At 38.2% G+C, this 20,425-nt stretch overlaps 1 protein-coding gene across 1 annotated transcript in view; it reads left to right on the top strand.

The window, feature by feature from the left end:
- The window catches only part of LOC125453468 (deuterosome assembly protein 1-like), a 133,521-nt gene that overhangs the window by 66,740 nt on the left and 46,356 nt on the right, over window positions 1–20,425 (top strand). Inside the window, exons 5-7 of the mRNA XM_048533114.2 lie at window positions 1,651–1,788; window positions 12,788–13,021; window positions 19,044–19,189. Of these exons, the coding sequence (XP_048389071.1) occupies window positions 1,651–1,788; window positions 12,788–13,021; window positions 19,044–19,189 (518 nt within the window). The remainder of the gene's footprint in view (window positions 1–1,650; window positions 1,789–12,787; window positions 13,022–19,043; window positions 19,190–20,425) is intronic.

Below are 20,425 nucleotides of genomic sequence, written 5' to 3'. Positions count from 1 at the left end.
CCAGATTTGCAGTAGATCAACCACCTAATTGGCTGTTGTTAAACCCCCAGACTACAAATGTCTCTCTATGACTGACTGGAGGTCCACCTCATTCCATTAAACACTGCTTCCTTTGCATTACATGGTAATGTGTCTGACACATGAACTGTTGGCGTATACAGCTCCAGCGTTCCAGTGCATCATGCGTACAGCAGTATATCCACCCCATTAGGACTTTTTCATGTATAGTCACTGTTTTCAACTGTCACAATCTTCCTGTTCCCCTCTCCTGCAATAAAAAAAATCTGTAAGCCAGTAGATACCTGGCTGTCCATCTGTACTAAAGCAATAGTTCAAAGACCAAGAATGTCTAGCTGCTCATATGCACTAATGCTACTTCTAAGCCAGCAAAGTATTTTTGTATAAAGTTATGAAAAGAAAAACTACTTTCACATCCATGAACTAACTAGGGCTTGACACTGACCAGGAAACTTGACTGAAACTGAGATAACAAGGTGTAGAGCTGGATGAACACAGCAGGCCAAGCAGCATCAGAGGAGCAGGAAGGCTGACGTTTCGGGCCTAGACCCAAGATGCTGCTTGGCCTGCTGTGTTCGTCCAGCTCTAAACCTTGTTATCTCAGATCCTCCAGCATCTGCAGTTCCTACCATCTCCTGACTGAAACTGACTTAGGTTTTGTCAAATTTTTGAATAATTGGGAAAGGGAAGTTAATAGGATGGGCTGTGTAATTAATAAGGTGCACATATATGCTGTTAGGCTTTTTACCACCTAATGTGATGAATTTGATTGTGTCAACTGTAAAAAATCTGATGTTTGGACTCTATACTAATTAAATCATCATGCTTATCATTATTCTCACCTCCTCAGAGGATATACTGCATCCCAGATATTGATCTTTCTGGGTTAAAAAACCTGGCAATTGCTTTCAGTTCTATTCCTAAAGTCCCAAATAAATCGTACAATACATTATCCAATGTTACCAACTCCAAGAAGGTGCTGGGATTTACTAAGATTTACTTTGTCTATTTTCTGGCTACTTTATAACAATTCAGAATAAACATTTTCACAGCTATTATCTACAGTGCTGTTCTATAGATTAAGCTATGTGCTTGAGCTGAACATTACTGTTAGGATTTCCAATCCTGGCACATCTCTCAGTAGCTAAGATCTCCGCACTTGCAAGCAGCTTTCTTTCTCCTTAACCTGAATTTATATTGGTTTAGACTTTTGAAATTCATGATGGATACTGAAGTAGTAATAAAGTGAATGTAATTTGTTGGACCTTCATTTTTCAAAGATGTTTCCTCCCAATATTGCAGTCCCTCTGTCTTTTTGCTTAGGGCATATGGAAAACCTATTTCGTAATTGAATACTTATTTAAAAACATTAACCAAAATAATCTCTTTCTGGATGAGTCCATGCCTTTTTAATACTGTAGTAATGGGCATTTCACATTAAAAGTGTGTGCTGAAGCTGAAAAGAGCATCAGGAGTTATTCTCTACCAGGTAGGTTCAACAGGATGTGATCCACATCACATTCAATTCTCCTGATATTTAGAGGTGCATCAGTGAAATGAAGGAGGTCCTACAAAGTGCGTAAGCTTTGTTTCATAGGTTTGTTTACTTATGATTTGTAGTTGCATATTTAGCTCCATAAGCTACAAAGTAGTTATGAGAAACTACAAAAACATCAACTGAAGCAAGCCAGAGAGCCACGCAAATTAGAGATCGTTGGTGAAAATGGGGAGACTCACTCAAAGCAGAAGATTTTAAATAGCAATTTGGAGGTAAGTGTCTTTTTGCTCCAATTATGTTTGTAATGTTTTCAATGTTTTTGCTTTGATTTTATAATTTTTTGTTAATGACACTTACTTACCTTAGGCATGTTTTGTTTTTATCAGATAAAAGGTCAGTGTACCCACATGCTTAGATATGCTAGCATGGTGGTTAAGATTCTATCTATAAAATTGGCAAAGTATTTAACAATATATAATTATTGACTGATTTAATGTTGCGCAAAAGGGCAACATTTCTTAGGAAGGATAAAAACCACAGATTTGGCCATTTATTTTGAGGCATCTCATGTTTTACAGGATATGTTTAGAATCTTGTTTTTAATTAATTCTTTAGCTCCAGCTCTCAAAAAAAAATTATAAATTTGTTTCCTGACACAGTGCAACTGCAAATCAGGGTTTTGAGCATGGAAGTCAATGGGACCTTACAGGATTTTAAAAAAATTAATGACTGAAAATCCTATTGGCATCTTTGGCCATTCTGAACCTACATTGTATAAATTTTAAATCTGCATATTTTATTTGATAAATTAATGAAATCCGCAAGAAATCAAATGTTGAGCACATGAGGTGGAAATCTGCTGCGTGACAAATCCGATGATGTAAAATGTACCTTTTATTACTCTATAAAAACAAACTTACATTAAATTACAAGTTAACTTCAGTTGCTATTCAGCTCTGAAAGATGATTTCACAATTTTCTCCCTTGTGCATTGAATTGAGATTTGCAAAAGAGCTTTATGCAGGAATAGTTGTCTAAAAATGCTATTGCAGATGCTCTGTTATGCCTGCTTTTTAGGACTATTGGTCAAATAGCAGTAAGTAGATGGAAAAGAGTAGGAACAGCTAGAAGAACTGAGTGAGTTAAAGATTTGACCCACATTGAGTCCTGAGGGGACACTTGACCAAAGTTAACCATGCCAATTAGCAATGTGTGAGGCCCTGCATTTTAGCAGTGGGGTTGTAACTGAGATTTATCATTGTCTACAACTGAATCCTTAAAGTAGATAATGGTCAGCACTGCTTGTCTCTATCAAGGTTGTCATGACACTGAATTTCCATATAATAAGGTTATTCCAGGCTGAAGCAACTGACCGTAGTAATGTTTTGCAGTTTACTGTGCATCATGTATGCATCAGATACTCCTGTTTTGTTTTGAAAACGAACATGTGCTACAACCCCAAGCAAAACAAAAAAACACTCTGCTTTATATATATTACAGGGGTCCCCAGGGATGAACAACAACTGACAGTCAGTGTCTTCAATGTGATAAAACATTCCCAATCTATTTCAAAGGAAGATAATAAAACAAACTGTACCTCTGAAAGACCAAAAGCAGCTTTTAGGTCTATGGAGGAAATTCCAGAAGGCATAGCACCCAGTGGTCAAGACCTTAAAATCAAGAATGTTCAAGAAGGTAGAAATAAATCCACTCAGATAGCTCAGAGATTTGGAAAGTATTAAAATACCAGAGTAGAGAGGTCAGTGGATAGCCACAGCACGGGAAACTCCGTATTCCAAGAAATAGGATGGACGCTTGAAGGAAGTAAACCTATAGGACAATGGAGATAATAATGCAAGAGAATGGAACTGGCTGGATTGCTGCAGGTATATTACTGGGGTGCTGGTGTCAAATGGTCTAAATGATTGTCTCCAGTGCTGTAAATTATTCTACGGTTCCATGCTTCATGACAATGCATTAAGGCAGGGGCAAAAATTAGGTGATAAAGAAGTGGAAAGCTGTGGAATCAGTAGTTAGATACTTGCTTGAACTCAATTTTATAACCTATTAGCCAATAATCTGGTTTAATCTCAGACAGTAACCACCTTTAGGTTGATGTAAAGGGAAGTTGATAGTGAGGCAACCATGTTAGGAACAGGGACCAAAAATGTCTTCCATCTTCCTTGTAATTTGAAGGAATGTCTGTTCTTCTACCACTGAAGTTGAATAAGCAGTTTGATTATTTAGGTAAAATGGATACACGCACTAATTTGGTATATGGTCTTAGCAGAAAGTGTAGGGTGTGCTCAGTTTTCCCAAACCTGTGATTAGTTTGGGGAATGAAAACAGAAGTTCTGGAAAAGCTCAGCACATCTGGCAGCATCTGTGAATAGAAATCAGAGCTAATGTTTCAGGTCCAGTGGTCATTCCAATAGTTTGGAGAATTCTGAGCTGAGTTATTCCAATATATGTCCTGGTTGTGCAACTTGTCCAGCTTGGCTACTGATTGGAGATCTAAGCAAGCTGTCTGGCTTAATAATAAGCATTCTTGATTATGAACCACGTGGAGTGTTTCTGTGATTTTTTTTAAACTGGAACAAAGCAGTCCGATGTCCCTTTACTTTCAATTGGATGTTTCCTGGACCATGAAGCTGAAAAATTTCAATCCCTGTGCTGTGTTGGAAGAGACATCCCAGTATCCAGCTTAAAATTGTGGCTGTGAACTCTTACATTATCACTCTACAGTTTTCCCAGACCTACTTCCTTTAAAGTGTTGGAGCTGGGTTCCTTTTTTAACATATGACGTTATTGGAGCGTGTGTGTGTGTGTGTGTGTGTGTGTGTGTGTGTGTGTCTTTGCTCTGGTGGGGTCTTCTCCCATCATGTAGGGAAGGTAGGACAATGGTAGTTCTCAATTCCATCCACTTTTTTGCATTTTACCTGGAATACTGGTCTCTGTATGGATGATGAACCATACATGTCACATGTTGGACCCTGTGAAGTCTCTCCATCTCCCATGAATTAAAAATTTGATTTTGCTTTCAGCGAAACCCTTGACACAAATAGCATCTTGGTCTGGAGTATCTACATGTTGAAACGGCTCAGGTAGTGGAGGGACTTTTCCATAATGATGCTAAACCTAACAAGGTTAACTTCATATTGCATTGGGAATCGGGCTGAACTTCCCTTTCGGTTTTACATACCCCTTTGAGGTCATTGTCATAATTTTGCTGTTTACATTTATGTCTGGCCTCTGTACATTCTGATGTCTGTCAATTGCCCCTGCTGCTGTAATCTATTCCAAATTCTGCCAGTTTCATGGGGCTCTGCCTGATCTGAGGTTCTAATTTTTTTTTGGCTTATCACTGGTGTCTACTTGCGCTGAGATTTTTTTTGCTGCTGGAGTCTATCGACTCCATGTGTGTCAGTTTTTTAATTGTGTTTCATTGGTCTAGCCAATCACCTTGAGATTTTTCTAATCTTTCCTGATTTTGCTTAACTTTTGCACCTGACTTGAGTGAGATGGAAGAAACCACTGCAATATTAGAACATGGCTGCAGCTGTAACTGTTCTCCTTTGTTTAAATTTGTTAGCCAACAAATGTTCCTAGGTGCCATTCCTGTTGTTTGGAGGAATCCCTTAATGAGACCATCATGTTTTAGCATAGCCAGTGACAGACAGCACAGCTTCTGTTGAATTATAGACTATACGTACATAAAGGGTAGAGATCCCAGTAGGGACATTTTATAGTAAGCCCTTCTATTCACTGTAACCTATCATGTGGCCTGTTGTCATCAGCTATTCTATTCGTAGCTACTTCCCTTAAACTATAATTATAATTTCTGGAAAAACAAATATTTAATAGTTGCTGGATTATCTTTTTTTTAGAATTGAATATTATGTGTACACTGGAGAAATTGCACACAGATTATTAAAGTTATTATAATTTGCTTTGGTGAAACCTTGATCATTCTATTAATCTACTTGAGTGAATTTAAAGAATTGGCTTTTTTTTAGATCAACTGAATAATTGTTCTCCATGTTATTTCTTTTGAGAGCCAAATAATTGAATCTCTACAGTATGAAAAGAGACCATTTGACCCATCAAGTCTCCATCAACCCTCTAAAGAGCTTCCCACCCAGACCTAGTCCCCTACCCTATCCCTGTAAACTTGCATTTACCATGGCTAATCCACCTAGCCATGGCACTAGAAACTACCTGCAATTTTGTATGGCCAATCCACCTAACCCGCACATGTTTTGGGCTGTGGGAGGAAACGATGCAGACACTGGGAGAATATGAAAATTATCTACAATGACTATGAAAAAGCTTTGGAAATAAGAGGCTTCTCTCCAGGTTTTAAATCACTGGCTTTAACAGTGAGGTACTGCAGTGAATTGAGAACTAACAAGAAGAGCACAGGCAGAAAGTGAACATAAATATAACTGGATCCATTTGGTAACTAGTTACCACTGATATATCCTGCAGGGAATTCTTTTGGGTGTAATGCACTTGGCTATTTTCATGATCTAAATTTAGCTGAAGGGCAAGATTGGCAAATAGGCAGATTATACTAAGATGCATGAGAGCTTTACGACAGTAGATGGCGCTGTGAACTTCAGTTGGATCCTATTGTGTTGGGAAACTGATAAATTGTGGTTAGTTAGAAAAGTGAAGTATTACCCTTGTCAGCAAGTTTAATACTTAACATGCATACACCTTTCAGGGGAAAAATATTAAAGAAGGTGGAGAAAGAAAACAATCTTGGCATTTCAGAACTTAAATCTTTTAAAGTTCAAGAGTAATGTTATAAAGTCATAGCTAAAGTAAATGAGTCCTGAAATGTGCTGCCAGAGAAGGTGGTGGAAGCAAATACAATAGCAGCATTAAAGAAGCACCTGGACAAATACATAAAATGAAGGAAATAGAGGGATAAGGATCCTGTAAGTGAAGACAGTTAGTATGGAGAGGCAAAATGTGTTGGCCAGGCTTGGAAGGCCGGAGAGCCTGTTTCTGTGCTGCATTGTTCTTTGTTCTTTAATAATGTTGTTGTGCATTCATTAAATAATCTATTATGAGAAAAGGTGGTTCAGAGATTGTAGGAACTGCTGATGCTGGAGAATCTGAGATAATAAGGTGTAGAGCTAGGTGAACGCAGCAGGCTAAGCAGTATCAGAGGAGTGGAAAAGCTGACCTGAAAAGTCAGTTTTCCTGTTCCTCTGATGCTGCTTGGCCTGCTGTGTTCATCCAGCTCTACACCTTGTTATCTCAAGAGAAAAGGTGGGCTGTTTTATCTTGTACAACACCTTAGTCAGGTTAAATTTGGAATAGTATCCAATTTTTAGATATTTTTCATGTTGATTGAGTGATTATTGAAGTTTTGGATATGGTGTAGAAAGGATGACTACAATAGGTCTCAGTTCAAAACATCTCTTTTGTATTTTACATATTCATGGGATATGTGCATCATTGGCTATACAGATATTTGTTTCCCATCCCTAATTGTCCTTGAAGGTGGTGGTGAGCTGCCTTCCTCAAACGCTTTAGACCTTGGCTGCAGCTATGCCCACAGTACTGCTGACCCAGTGATAACTAAGAAAAACTGTTATAGTTCGAAGTCAGATAGTGTGTGACTTGGAGGAGAACTTGCAGATCGTGGTGCTCTCGTGTATCTTCTGCTGTGTCTTTTTAGGTTACAGGAGGCTAGTTTGGAAAGTGTTTTAACTGAGCCCTGGTGAGTTGATCAAATCATTTGGATGGAGTCGAGAGGTTCGTGACTGAAGTCTCCTTCAGTGAGGAGGTCACCAAAAAGCGTTGAGGCTCAATGAAGAGTAGACCAGGCGGATAATCTGTCATTCAAACGATGAAGCAAGTACATTGTGTTCAAATTGATAGTTTGTTTTATGAGAGGGAAGACTAATAATCATGGTTTTAAATTCCATAAGGTCAGACCTAAGTTGAGTGATAGGAGATGGTTCTTTTCATCTTTAGATCCCAGTTCACTAAATTATTTCAGCAGGAACTGAACCTCCTGGCTGGGATGGAGATCTCTCCCACTTAGAAAATTAGGTACTGCTAGTAACTGCTAAAATGATCAGGCACTGAGTTATCTCCTGGAATGTTTTAACTGCCAAGGAGGTCATGAAGAACTCCCAAATTTTCCAAAATTTAATGGAATGACCAAATTACATCTGTTGCAATATATTTGGATTTTCAAAAAGTCTTCAATAATCTACTACAAGGTAACCATGTGATTCGAATCATACTTTGTGGAATCAAGGGACAAGTGGCAGAATGATTTTTAGAAAGAACCAGCTACAAAACAAAAGATGAGGTCAGGTGGTTAATAGCTACCCATCTTAGAGAATGTGTAAAGCAATAAACTACAAGAATTGATATTGTGACCATTATTGTTTACAATTTATGTGAGTGATTTGTTATTGGTAATATAGAAATGAAGTGACATTGTTCATAATAAAAAAAAAGGAATGAAGTCCTGTAGGTAGATTTCAAGGAATTAAAAAAGAAATTAGCAAGAATGGTGATTACTCCCTGTGCCAATTACCACTAGGCATTGAACCAACTATTATATCTTCTTTGAATAATTCTTTTTTTGGAAGACCAATTATTGTGTTAAGAACATTAGCCGACAGATCTTTTATTCAAAAGCTGATCATAGCAGATAAAATAAGTAGCTTGCCTACTTAGTAACTAGAAAAACTATTTTTATTTTGTATAGTGACCCCTGGAAAAATGTTGCTCTTGATCCAATGTGCTTCTTCTTTCTCAGCCAGAACTACAGCAAGAAACTATCTGGTTGGCATAAGCACGCTGTCTCAGGATGACATATTTGCTTTTATGTGCCACATTTGCTTGCACTTTGGGTACCTAACTTGGACACCAAAAACAAGATTGCCAAAGACTAATCTTAGAATGTGTAGAACTGTAAGAATTCTAAGCCATACATTGACTAGTGAAAATACATTTACAGTATACAATACAAAACCTTTGTAGATTTCTTGCAGCAGTAGCAGCACACAAAATATTTGCCACTAGTATGATGTTGCCATCAAGCTAAAAAGACATTGATTGCCACAGAAATAACTTGTTGTAAATTTGTTCCATTGTTGAGGAGATAGCAATAGCCCATACGTCCCAAACACTGAATGGATCACATTAAACAGTGTGTCCCTTCACCTGTTCTCACCTAACCAGTTTATGCTTGCAAATTTCAAATCACAAGTGTCCAACATTAGATGTGCTTCTGTGGTTATTGCTAAATCGTCTTGAGTATGATAACCAGTTTAAGATTGTCAGTTGGATCACAGAGTTGTGCACTGCCATAAACTACATATGATGATAAACAAGGTCCTGTTTGGAGACAGAAAGAGCACATGCATTACACCTGCTTCAACTTATCAAAATAGGCCAGATCCATTTTCTGGTCATCCCTCAGGGCAATGCCTGGAACAACCAGAGTCAGCCTGTTTAAATCAAATTTAAACGAAGTTTGGCCTTTAGCTGTCAACCATGATCCAAAAATGGTGCATTCTTCAAAGTAGTCCCTCAACCAATCAGCTGTCTACTCTCAATACTATAAAATATTGTTTCACTTTACATTGGTATTCTAGTGAATGCCTAGTGTGTGCAAGATGAAAATCTCCGAAATGTGTCTTTTTCCGCAACAGTCATGTTCTTTATACTCTTAATTGTTGGATAGTAAATGTTTATCACAGGAGCAGAGCTGCCTGTAGAAATAAAATATCCTTACAAAAAACTTTTCTTTAAATTTATTTGATGAAAGCTTTAGAAATGTACTAAGACTTTTGAAGTACATTAACTTGATTCACAAATATCTGAGGAGAACCCTGCCTTTTTCATTCACAGAGGACATTACCAGAGACTCCACGTCATTTGACATCAAATAATTTAAACACTTACACAAATTTTCCGTGTGACATTTACCTTGCATGTAAGCAGCACACTTAAGACTTTGACTTTGATATAACAAAAGATAAAAGATTGCTCTGAGGGACAGAGATGCCTACAGAGATTTCTAAAGAGATGATACATGACAGTAATAAGTCCTTCCAAATGAACAACTGCAACAGAAAATAGCATTAAATGAACTTAAAGAAGATAATGCGTACAAGTGGAAAACATTGTGTATGATTACACCCTTGCTTATAAAGGAAGAAATAATCAACAATGGCAAGGTTGGTTCTTCCAAAAGAAACATGGCACTATTCAGATCTTGACATTTAATGAGACCAAAATAATTTACAAGAATTTAAAAAAAGTTAAAACAAATCAAGAAGGTAATTCACCACCACCTTCTCAAGGATGGGGAAGAAATGCTGGCCAGTCAGCGACACCCACATCCCACGAATGAAAAGAAAAAGAAATTCAGTTAAACAGACTTTAATCCATCTTTATTGGAACTAGTAAAGAGATTTGTAATGCATTGACAATGATTGAGTGGTCAGTGGACTCTGAGGTGATATCAATAAATTGAAAATAGGTTGATAATACCCATCAAAACAAAAAAGCCCAGCAGCATCTACATATCTTACTTCACATCCACATAAAATACATGATTAATTGTCCGGAGAAAATTTGACTTTTTTTTCACTTTTCTTTCATGGGATGTGGGCACTGTTGACAAGGACAGCATTTGTTACCTAGTCATAGACTGATTTTTCAGACATTTACAGCACAGAAAAAGGTAATTTACCTCATTGTCGATGGCCAACACAACACAATCTGACTGCACTAATCCTATATTCCAGCTTTTGCTCCATAGTCCTGCAGCCTGTGGAAAAAGCAAATGAATATCTAACTATTACCTAAATGTAATGAGAATTTCTGACGCGACATCCTTTCAGGCAGCAAATCCCAGTCTCTCACTACCCTCTGGGTAAAAAGTTTCTCTTCAAGTCCCTTCTTGGATTTCTACCTCTTCACTTTAAATATGGGGTTCCTGGTCCAAGACAATTTGCCTATTAGTGACCTCTCTACTAATGGACAAGATGTTTTATAGACTCCTTAACTATGTCCGTCATAAGTTTAGCTTCTCTTTTTTTTAAAATAATACTATTAGATTTTATTGTCATGTGTACTTAGGTACAGTAGTATATGAGTACAGTGAAAACTTTAGAATGTCACCATTTCCAGTGCCGTTTTAGGTACAGAGGTACCCAGCTACATACCTCTAGCCCATCAAACATTTCCTCTGTTGCTCATGCCCTCCAACTCTCATGATAGCCTGGTAAATCTCCTCTGCACCCTCTCTCGTGAAATCACATTACTCCTATACTTTGGTGTTCAGAACTGCACACAGTACTCCCATTTGTGATGAACCAGCGTTTTATACAATTTCAGTCCAACGTCCCTACATTTGTATTCTATTCTTCAGCTCATAAAAGCAAGTACCTTCTGATAACTTAATGCACCTGCCCTATTACGTTCAGAGATTTGTGGATATACACACTAATGTCCTGCTGATCATCACACCCCATCAAAAAACCTCCGCATCCGTGCCTATTTCTTTAACTGGAATCTAACCCACCCTCTACAAATTCCTTCTCCTGCCTGCAACATACCCCATCAAATAAGCTCCCGCATTCAGTTGGGCTGAATTCCATTTCCCATAAGACAGTCTTCAATCATACTTTATTAAATACATGCAGCACATCCCAAATAACAGTTTAATAAAATGTGTCCAATATAAAATGGAACTGTAATAATAATGAAGACAAAAATGTTCCATAACTCTGTGATTATAGCTAAAATATTCCACTTGGCTCTGTTGAAATGACTCATAATTGGTAATCGTGGAGGATTTATAATTCTTAAAAGTTTCTGAAAAGGATGTCAGAAAACTTACGAATGATTCTCCATGAGACCTAGAGACCATTGATCTAGAAACTATCAGGAAGGAAGTTAACGTGAGGTGATTGTGCAGCAGACAAACAAATGCTAAAGGAAAGAACTATAGAGAGGAGTTAGCAAGTCAGATAGGGCAACTGGAATCCAAACTGCTTGTAACGCTTGTAAAATTTAAGACTGCTCCCTTGTTTATTACAAATAACTGACTGCCCAAAATTAGTCACATTCTACAGATATAAAGGCAGGTCATGTGGATCCAAGCTACCGTGACAGTTGGGAGCTGAGAGTTAATCATGGAAGATTTTATGGATGGAACCCTACTGTAGGACTTATCCAATGGCTCCTGCTTAAAGGAGAAGGACCAGATTTGTGCCAGGCAAGCATTAAGCTCAAATAAACTGCTTGGCTGAAATCAGTACCTGACAAGCAGTGTGGTCAGTCCAGTAACTGCATGAGATGTGCATCTGCTCTTTGATGTGCAATTAGTAGTTCATTTCAACTGTGATTTATCTATTAATTTTGAGCTAAATTTATGTTGATTCTGATTCACATGAAGTGAAGTCATTTCTTCACTTAGGAGTCACTTGACAAATTTAATTTGACTTTGATTCATGGGGCCCTATGGGGATCATGTGTTCCTCTCTTTGTATTCCATTGTTTTGGCTTTTTGTTTTTTTTTGTTTATTTCTGTGTATTCATTGAACTTTCAGCCTACCAAGACTCGCAAGGAAAAAGTCCTCCTTTATGCATCCCTCTATATTTTCCCCAGGCCATTCTCCTGTTGGTTGCTGACAATATGGTCAGGTTGAGAGGATTCCTCCCATCAAAAGGAATCCCATCAGTCCAACTAAGAAAACCTCATTCAGGAGACTGCTACAGTGTCAAAGAGTTGGCAAAGGCAAAATTACCCCAATGATTTGAATCCACGTGCTCAATATAGGCTTTCGACAAGGTGAATGATGCAAATAACTCCTAGGAAGAGACTTTTCATGCATTACCAAGTTTTCCACGAATCCTTATTTTGTTTTTCCCTGTGGACCTTCTACATCTCTCAGTACCACAATCAAAAAAGGACAGTGAGGAAAGAGTGTTCCCTTTGAAAGCCATGATGAGGGTGGTGTTTGTGAAACATCTGTAGCGAGGTTGTGATGATGTACTGGTGCTGTCAATGGACTCATAATCCAGAGGTAACAGTAAGCATCGTTTAGCTTTTGTTCTTGTACAAGGTCCTTGCCAGCTATCTGAGGGTGACCTTGCTTCATTCTTCGTAGATTGATACAATGAGCAATAATTCATTGTTCATCATTGAGCATTTCTTTTAAAGTAAGTATATTTTTATCCTAACTGAGGACTTTAATTTATGATTTTTGCTTTAAATCACAGGCTCAAAGTTCTGATCCCTACTGGAATTGTAGGAAGCAGATAGAGTTATGTGAATCAGAAATAAAATACTTAAAGAGTTGCATGGAGAGTGCTCAAGACACCATAAAGAGTGATGAGACTATCATCGAGCAGCTGAAGCTTACTATTGAGCAAAAAATCACCAATGAAGAATTGAACCAGAAGAATCAACAAAAGCTGTCAGAAGAAATTAAATGTTACCGAAGGAGATGTCAGGTATTTGGCGATGTCATAAAATGTTGCAAACATTGTACAAAATGTATCTCCTACACTTAAAAGCAGTAGCAACAAAAGAAAATAAACATTCCAATGTCAGTTGAAAAATTGTTGGTCAGAAACCAGTTTTTCATAGTATTTTACATTATTTTCGACTTCCAATTAGTCAGATTAACTGTGCAACTTATTGAAAAATGCAATGTCAATAATCATTTATGTAATTAGGTCTCTGCATGCAGTCAAAATAAATGTTGTCAATTATATTATTTTAATGTCTTTTACTGACTTATGACATATCTGCTGTGTTGATGCCATGGAAATGTGTTTGACAGCATAGTTATTATATTGCCAAACTTATATAACCTAGAGACCTTAAATGATAGTCTTCATGGATGAATTCATGTTCCACCACAGCAGCTAGAGAATTGACACTCAGTAACTTAACTAAATCTGCAAGAAAATGCCAGTGATGTGATTGTGGTAGAATTCCGTCAAGCTCACTACTATTCTTTAAGGAAATTAAAACTGTTGTCCTTTCCTGGTTTCATTTTCTATCTGACTCCCGATCCATTATCAATGGAGTTAACTCTTAATTGTCCTCTGAAATAGTCTAGCAAGATCACTTGCACTGAAAAAGCTGCAAAGAGGAATTATAAGAAAAATTGGACAGACCACTCGATATCAAAGATAGTAAGAACTGCAGATACTGGAGTCAGAGATATCACAGTGTGGAGCTGGAGGAACACAGCAGCCTGGGCAGCATTAGAGGAGCAGGAAAGTTAATGTTTCAGGTGAGGACCTTCTTTAGAAATGGGCCTCATTTCTGAAGAAGGGTCCCCCACCGGAAACATCAACTTTTCTACTCCTCTGATGCTGTCTGCCCTGCTGTGTCCTGCTCAATATCAAACTTGACTTTGAACATAGCAAAATCACATTAACTACTGCAGATCTTGCAAAATTCTTGTTAACATCTGGGAATTATTGAGAAAATTGAGTAAGATATCCCATAGACTGTTACAACCTGGCATATTCACACAACTAGAACTGGTCTTTGGCAATGTCCCAGATTTCTCCATGACAATGACTGGGTGTGCTCTGTCCTGCCAGCAGGACAGACAAGAACAAGAACCATTTATGTTAAAAGGTGTGATTTAAATATAATGAACTGTCTTGATGTGTCATAGGAGCATTAGAAAACAAAGTATGATACAGTGCCATGTAAGGGAATATTAAGTCAGATGATCAACAGCTTGATTGAAGAGGTAGGTTTTAACAATGGCCTTAAAATAGAAAAATGATTTGTAAGGAAGAGGGGTTGAGGCAGGGAATTTAGAGCTTTGTGCCAAGGCATCAGAAGGAATTGCCACCGATGGCAATCCAAGGAATGGCCCTGAGGCAGTCATCTATGGTTAGAAAAGTGTGTGAAAAGAGGACCCAAAGACAGAGTGGCAGTTAGGAATAAAACCTCCTCAGGTCAGGCCACATCCATGAGAGAGAAATACAATTAATTTTTCAAGTCCACTGTCATTCTTTGTCTCTTCTGAAGAAAAAGACACATATTGGAATCAAAACATTAACTTGTGAGACTAGAAAAACACAGCAAGTTGGGCAGCATCTGAGGAGCAGGTAAATCCATGTTTCAGGCATAAACCCTTCATCAGGACTTTGCTTTTATGTACTTTTCCAGCCTTGCACCTGCTCCCAGTATCTTCAGTCCTTGTTGTCTTCATTTAACTTAGCTTTTCTCTCCACAGATGCTGTGACACCTGCTGAGTTTCTCCAGTTTTTTTTAGTTTAAAATGTCCATTAAAAAGTATCCAAAATAATTTGCTTTTATTATGCTAGCTGTTTGGAACTGGTTTTTACTCTACTACAGGGAAGAAGTGAGCTATTGGTCAGCATCTAGTCAGTGGTTAAGGCTTATTTTTCTAAGGTTTCAATTAGCACAGAAACTATTGGTATGGTTTTTAAAATATATGTACGTATAAATACAAGAGGAACTATTAGTTAAATTATTTAGGTAGTGAAATTTTAAAAAAAACACATTAAGGATGCCAGGATAGTTGATGTGTCATGGTCATAGCATGTGGGACCTGCTCGATATCAGTGTGATGCAGGGCAAACAGTGCTGGAGTAATTGTTTACTATTCAGATAGCTTTGGCTCAGAGGTTTATGTCCAAAAGGCTGCAGATAATGTAACAGACTATAGAGGGAGAAAGTATCTGCATATCTTGTACCATGAAGTATTCACACCCCATAGGATAGGATCTTCTCATTTGGTCAGTGATTAAAGAAAGGAGAGTGAGACTGTAAAAAATGCAAGTAAGTGGACCTGTCAAGATGGCAGGGATGCAGGAGCCTCAGCTCTTGCAATCTTTCAACAGATTTGAGGTTATTTTCAGCTTGTTTGAAACTACAGGATGAATGAACTCTGTGCTAGGGCTTCAGCTGGTTACAATTTATAGCAAAAGATTTGCAAATGACACAAGGTAGGTAGGAAACAATTTTATGAAGAGGATATAGATAGGTTGGGTGAATAGGCAAAAGTCTGACAGATGGAGCATAATGTGGGAAAATGTGATGTTGTTCACTTTGGTAGGAAGACTTAAAAAGCAAAATTTTACTTGGATTTCTTGGCATGTCAAATTCTTTAGTTGTTTTGTAAGTATTATATTATAGGAGCTCTCAAAAAGTTAACATACAGGTACAGCAAGTGATTGAGAAGGACAACTGGATGTGCTCTCTTATTACAATATGAATTGAATGTTTAAGGATGTTATACTTCAATTATGTTTATGGTTGATGAAATTGCATTCTGAATACTATGTGCTGTTTTAGTCTTGTCATTTTAATGAAGGATGCAAATGAGGCTTACTAAATTGATCACTGGAATGAACAAAATATCATGTGTGAAACAGTTATATTTCTTGTTTCCACTGAAGTATAGAAGACTGAGGATGACTAGTTTGTCGTATTAAGAACTTAAACAATGTGACACTGTAGACATAGTAAGTATGTTTCATCTTGAGTGAGTCCAGAACTAAAGGGCAATGTTTTAAAACTGAGGTTCATCCTTTCAGTACTGAGATGAAATTTGCTTTCTCCTAGGATTATGTTCCGCATGGACTGGTTGGGCTGAAGGGTCTGTTTCAGTGCTATATGACTCTGACTCTATGACTCTGTGATGGTTGTACAATTTTGGAGCTATGCTTCAGGAGGTGGGGCCGGTGAATATTTTTAAGGCAGAGGTGGAAAGTTTCTTGTTAGGCGAAGGAATCAGAAGCTATTAGGAGGGGATGTAAATGCAGAATTTGAAACAAATAGATCATCCACATTCTTATTGAGCAGGCTAGATAGTATGATCACAAGACTCAAAGATGTACAGCACAGAAACAGACCTTTCGGTCCAACTTGTCCATGCCAACTAGATATCCTAAATTAACCAAGTCTCATTTGCCAGCATTTGGCCATATCCCTCCCATCCCTTCCTAATTGATATACCCATCCAGATGCCTTTTAAATATTGTCATTGTACCAGCCTCCCCCACTTCCCTGGCAGTTCATCCCATACACACATATCACTCTCTGCATAAAAAGGTTGCCTCTTGGGTCCCTTTTAAATCTTACCCCTCTCACCTTAAACCTATGCCCTCTAGTTTTAGACTGCACCATCCTGGTAAACATACCTTGTCTGTTTACCCTATCCATGTCCCTTACGATTTTGCAAACCTCCATAACGTCAACCTTCAGTCTCCTACATTCCAGGGAAAATAGCCCAAGCCTCTCCCTGTAGCTCAAATCCTCAAAACTTCCAACCCTGATGACATCCTTATAAATCTTTTCTGAACTCTTTCAAGTTTCCCAACATCCTTCCTACATCAAGGAGACCAGAATTGAATGCAGTATTCCAAAAGTGACCTAACCAATGACGTGTGCAGTCACAACATGACCTCCCAACTCCTATACTCAATGCACTTACCAATAAAGGCAAACATACCAAATGCCGCCTTCACAACCGTATCTATGTGCGACTCCACTTTCAAGGAACTATGAACCTGCACTCCAAGGTCCCTTTGTTCGGCAAAACTCCCCAGCACCTTACCATTAAGTGTAAAAGTCTCACACTGACTGCCCAAACAAACAGTAGCACCTCATATTTATTAAACTCTATCTGCCACTCCTCGGCCCATCAGCCCAGCTGATCAAGGTCTCATTGTACTCTGAGGGAGCCACTTCACCATCCACTGCACCACCAATTTTGGTTTTATCTGCAAATTTACTAACCATATCTCCTACATTCAAATCCAAATCATTTACATAAAGACAGAATTTAAAACGTGCTGATATCTTGGATGGTTGTTGGGTTGGTTGGTTGGATGCAGTCTTATCTAGTATAGAGTAAATGCTTGCGATTGTTAGAGGCTAATTCTTTCAGTCCCAGGACATTGTTCCAAGGAACTCTTGCAGCAATGTCTTTGGCCCCAACTGTCTTCAATTGTTTAATCAAGAGCCTTCCCTCCAGCAAAGGACTAGGTGTGTGCATGTTTTGTGATGATTCCAAGGTGTTCAGTACACTTTCAAATCCATGAGGGCCAGAGATCCTTCTTAGCATGCCAGAAGACAGCCATCCTCCAATGAGATGTAAAATGGCAGACCCAATCATATGTCCATGGCATTATGCACACTTCATGTATACTCGCATGAAGCAAAACTGTGACAACACTGAGCCTTGGGTTGATGAATGCCATTAAGTTGGTATCTTGCCAATGTCACCTCCATCAAGAGAATCTAGCTACCTCCACTTGACATGAAATAGAATCCCCATTGCCAAAACGCCAACCATCCACATGATTTGCTAGAAATTTAACTCAGCAAATCATGTATATATTGCGGCTACAAGCACGACTTGTTTTTGTCTATTCTGCAGTGATTGGCTTACCACTTCTTCACCACTTAAAAAGCAAAAATCAGGAGAATGATGAAATATCCTCAATCTTGCTAAATAAGTGCTACTTCAATGGCTATAATTTTCTATAGGGCAATAAAGGTGAGGCAATGAACAGTGAACTGCCAGTAATATAACAATCTGTAAATGAATACAAAAACCTCTGAAGGCTGACAAACAGCACCATGCATTTATGTTCCATGCTGTTTTTCACTATTCACATCTAACCCCAATCTCCCAGGAGACACATTGTAAGGATTAAATGTAATGAACAGTGAGTTATGAAAGTATAATAAACTTCAGATGTTCATCATTTGATTAGATGTATGACATTTTATGTAGTTTTTGTTCTGGCAAGGTGATTTCGTTCTTTGATTTTTTTAAATTTTGAGGATATTTAGAGGGATAAGTTTATTTTACACTGCCTATGTATTTTAACCATTTATTAATATTATATTGAATGAATTCTGTTTTGATAAACCCACAATTTTGACAATTAAGAAACTTAGTTAATGTATCTTGATAAAAGCGTGATGTCATAAGTTACATAATTAGTCATCTTTGTGACTGAAGAAAGTATTTTATGTTGTGGCCTGTGGATGAGTGGGACTAGAGAGATGCCACACGCTTCCAGCATTGGTCCAAATGGTCTACATAAGCCGTAAATATCCATGAAATTCAGAAGACAACCTGCCTCCGATGAGATATAAAATGGCAGACCCGATCATTATGTCACTGGCAGCTGTTATTTACATTTGGCAGTGAGAGCAATGAGTGGATCAAGCTGTCACTTATGGCAAGGCATATTAATGATTACAAATGAATACTGAAAATATAAACCTTTCTTTCCGAAATTTTATTTCTACACATTGGTTTCAGTGAAGAGTGAGACTGTGAATTTGCAATGCAAACTCTACTTTCCTGTGTTTACTTAACATCGTCACTTCTTGAACGCATATTTCACATGGAGCATAGCCATGTAAAACAAATGAAGTTTAAATTGCAAATAATTGGAAACCATTGATCATGGTGCACTGGATAGTCACTGGAGTCAAATATTGTTTCTGTGTATCTAGAAAATGGAATCAGAAATTACAGAGCTACAAATTGAATTGCAGTCACGGGATGATCTTCTGCAAGTGACGGACAGAGAGCAAAAGCAACTGCGCAGGGAACTAGCCAGGGCCAAAGGATCCCTAATGGTTAAAGATGGAGATGTTAGGTGAGTTTGGGCAGGTCAGCAACTGTCACAGATTCTGCTGAACTGTACATTTTAATAATATTGTGTTAAGTTACTATAGAAAATGGAAATCCCTATTTTAAGCCAAATATTATCATTGAACAAGAATTTATTTCATGTCATGTTTGGAATATGATTGGCATACTTAAAGAAGGACCTCATCGATTTCTGTCCATTTCATCCATGTTTCCATTCTAAGTGGCACGGTGGCTCAGCGGTTAGCACTGCTGCTTTACAGTGGCAGCGTAGGTGTTTGAATCCAGTCTTGTGTGACTGTGCAAACTCCACCCAGGCATTCTCTCCCTGTCTGCGTGAGTTTCCTCCAGGTGTTCTGGTTTTCTTGTACAGTCCAGAGATGTGCAGATTTCATTGGATTAGCCACAGTTAATATGGGATCACAGCAACAGGTCTGAGGAGCTAGGTCTGAGTGGGGTGCTCTTTGGAGTGTTGGTGTAAACTCGATGGGCCAAAAGCCCTTTCTGCACACTGTAGGGATTCTGTGAATCTGTGGTCTGCTCAAAAGGACACCCTTAGGACTTTGGTTTGTTGAATGTTTAAACTGCAAAAGAACTCTACCATGAAGTAACGCTAGGTCAATGACAATAAAGACACAAGACAATATTACAAAGATGTGTCTTTTTATATTTGTTTTACATCATCGAACACTTGCACAAATGCTGTGAGGTGAAATATCATAAAAACATGTGTTGAAGCACCTGAAACATCTAATGCGCAACAGCTACTGTACATATGAGATGACACAGTGTGCAGCTGCAGGGACATAGCAGGTGAGGCAGCATAACAAGAGTAGGAAAGTTGATGTTTCAGGTCAGGGCCTTTTCCCGCTTCCGGCACACCTCATCACCCCTTCTTCTGTCTCTGCACCTATTTCTTTAATCAGGAATCTAATCCACCCTCTGCAGACCCCTTCTCCCACCTCCAGCAAACCTCATCCCCACTGCAACCTACTTTACATAAGTTCCCTTTACACTTGCTACGTAAAACATTAGCTCCAGTCATACATTCAGACCAGATCCATATGTGCCATACAATTTCTCACTAATTATCTTATTCTACATCACACAACAAAATATGAGGAAAACTTCAATTTTACAAAAAAATCACTTATTATCACTTTGTAGTTCAGTTTTAGTTAACCCTTGAAATATGACACAGATGTATACAGGGTTTCCCCTTAGTTGAACTTTGTGGTATGTG

The sequence above is a fragment of the Stegostoma tigrinum genome, chromosome 6, assembly GCF_030684315.1.
Source record: "Stegostoma tigrinum isolate sSteTig4 chromosome 6, sSteTig4.hap1, whole genome shotgun sequence".
Taxonomy (NCBI): domain Eukaryota; kingdom Metazoa; phylum Chordata; class Chondrichthyes; order Orectolobiformes; family Stegostomatidae; genus Stegostoma; species Stegostoma tigrinum.
Note: the sequence above shows the minus strand (reverse complement) of the source record. Positions and strands in the feature narration are given on the sequence as shown.